General features: G+C 61.5%; 1 protein-coding gene across 1 annotated transcript in view; it reads left to right on the plus strand.

Moving 5' to 3' along the window:
- Positions 1–70: 70 nt before the first annotated feature.
- The window catches only part of PSMC4 (proteasome 26S subunit, ATPase 4), a gene marked incomplete at its 3' end in the record, with an annotated part of 5,158 nt that continues 3,398 nt past the window's right edge, over positions 71–1,830 (plus strand). The window contains exons 1-3 of the mRNA XM_035898319.1: positions 71–287; positions 1,535–1,644; positions 1,742–1,829. Of these exons, the coding sequence (XP_035754212.1) occupies positions 71–287; positions 1,535–1,644; positions 1,742–1,829 (415 nt within the window). The remainder of the gene's footprint in view (positions 288–1,534; positions 1,645–1,741; position 1,830) is intronic.

Consider the following 1,830-nt stretch of genomic DNA (forward strand, 5'->3'; position numbering starts at 1 on the left):
GGAGTCTGGCGTGGTGGGGACAACCATGGAAGATTGGGGATGGCCCCAAGGGGACAGGAATGGTGGGGTCATGGTGGGCTTGGGGCCAACCCTGGTGGAGGTGACCCACTGGGGACAACCCCGTCCTTCTTCTCCTGCAGGTTCCAACTACTATGTGCGGATCCTGAGCACCATCGACCGGGAGCTGCTGAAGCCCAATGCCTCGGTGGCCCTGCACAAGCACAGCAACGCGCTGGTAGACGTCCTCCCACCCGAGGCCGACAGCAGCATCATGATGCTGACGTCAGGTGGGCCACCACCACCACCTGGGCCACCACCATGTCGCAGGGAGCCAAGTTTTGGGGTGCAGAGCCAACGCTCTCAGTGGTGGGACCAAGGGTGTGGTCTTGGGTGCTCTCAGGTTGGGGAGATGTTGGCGGGACCAAGGGTGTCCTCAGGGGTGTTCCCAGGTTGGGGAGATGTTGGTGGGACCAAGGGTGTCCTCATGAGTGCTCTCCGGTTGGGGAGATGTTGGCGAGACCAAGGACGTCCTCATGGGTGTTCCCAGGTTGGGGAGATGTTGGTGCACCTGGAGACCAGGGATCTCCAGGGTTGGACCTGGAGGGGTGGTGGGACCAAGGGTGTCCTCATGAGCACTCTCAGGTTGGGGAGATGTTGGTGGGACCAAGGGTGTCCTCATGGGTGTTCCCAGGCTGGGGAGATGTTGGTGGGACCAAGGGCATCGTCATGGGTGTTCCCAGGTTGGGGAAATGTTGGTGCACCTGGGGACCAGGGATCTCCAGAGCTGGACCTGGAGGGGTGGTGGGACCAAGGTTCATGGTTCTCCACCAGGTTCCTGGGTTCTACCAGGTCCTGGAGATGCCACAGTGCTGCAGGTTGGAGCTCTTGTTTGGAGGAACCTTCAGAGCTCCACCCAAATGGTGGAGGGCCAACTGGATGTGGTCCAGCTCCACCCAGAGCGGGGTGGTAGGTCTCCATCCTTGGAGCTGCCCAACCATCACCTGGAGAAGGTCCCAAGTGACCTGTTCAGTGGGGAAGTGATCACATTGAGGAATCTCCTGGCCTTGAGCAGCCGGAACAGTGGCCAAGACCTAGGCAGGTGGTGGGTCTCCATGCTTGGAGGTACCCAGCCATCACCTGGAGAAGTCCCAAGTGACTTCCAGTGGCCCAAGGTGCTTTGGGAAGGAAGTTGGACCAGGATGTTCTGGTGGAAGCCAGGGTGGGGTGGTGGATCTCCATCCTTGGAGGTACCCAACCATCATCTGGAAGAAGGTCCCAAGTGACCTCGTGTGGCCCAGGGTGCTTTGGGGAGGAGGTTGGACCAGGAAGTTCTGGTGGAAGCCAGGGTGGGGTGGTGGATCTCCATCCTTGGAGGTACCCAACCATCATCTGGAAGAAGGTCCGAGGTGGCTTGGTCTGGTTGGAGCTGTTCTCTGGTGGCCAAGGTTGCCCCGCAGGGCCCTCCCTGGCCATGGGTGGTGGCACCTGGTAGGTGTGTCCCCCCACCACCCTGATGGTCCCATCTCTGTTGCAGACCAGAAGCCCGACGTGATGTACGCGGACATCGGGGGCATGGACATCCAGAAGCAGGAGGTGCGGGAGGCGGTGGAGCTGCCCCTCACCCACTTTGAGCTCTACAAGCAGGTATGGTCACATGACCCCCACCCCGGGTAGGGGAGGGGCCACCCGGGACCTTTGGGGACCCATGACGTCACCCCCGGGTGTTGCGTCCCCCACCCAGATCGGCATTGACCCCCCCCGGGGCGTCCTCATGTACGGCCCCCCCGGCTGTGGGAAGACCATGTTGGCCAAGGCTGTGGCCCACCACAC

Source organism: Egretta garzetta, unplaced genomic scaffold, assembly GCF_000687185.1.
Source record: "Egretta garzetta isolate BGI_Z169 unplaced genomic scaffold, ASM68718v1 scaffold1200, whole genome shotgun sequence".
NCBI lineage: Eukaryota > Metazoa > Chordata > Aves > Pelecaniformes > Ardeidae > Egretta > Egretta garzetta.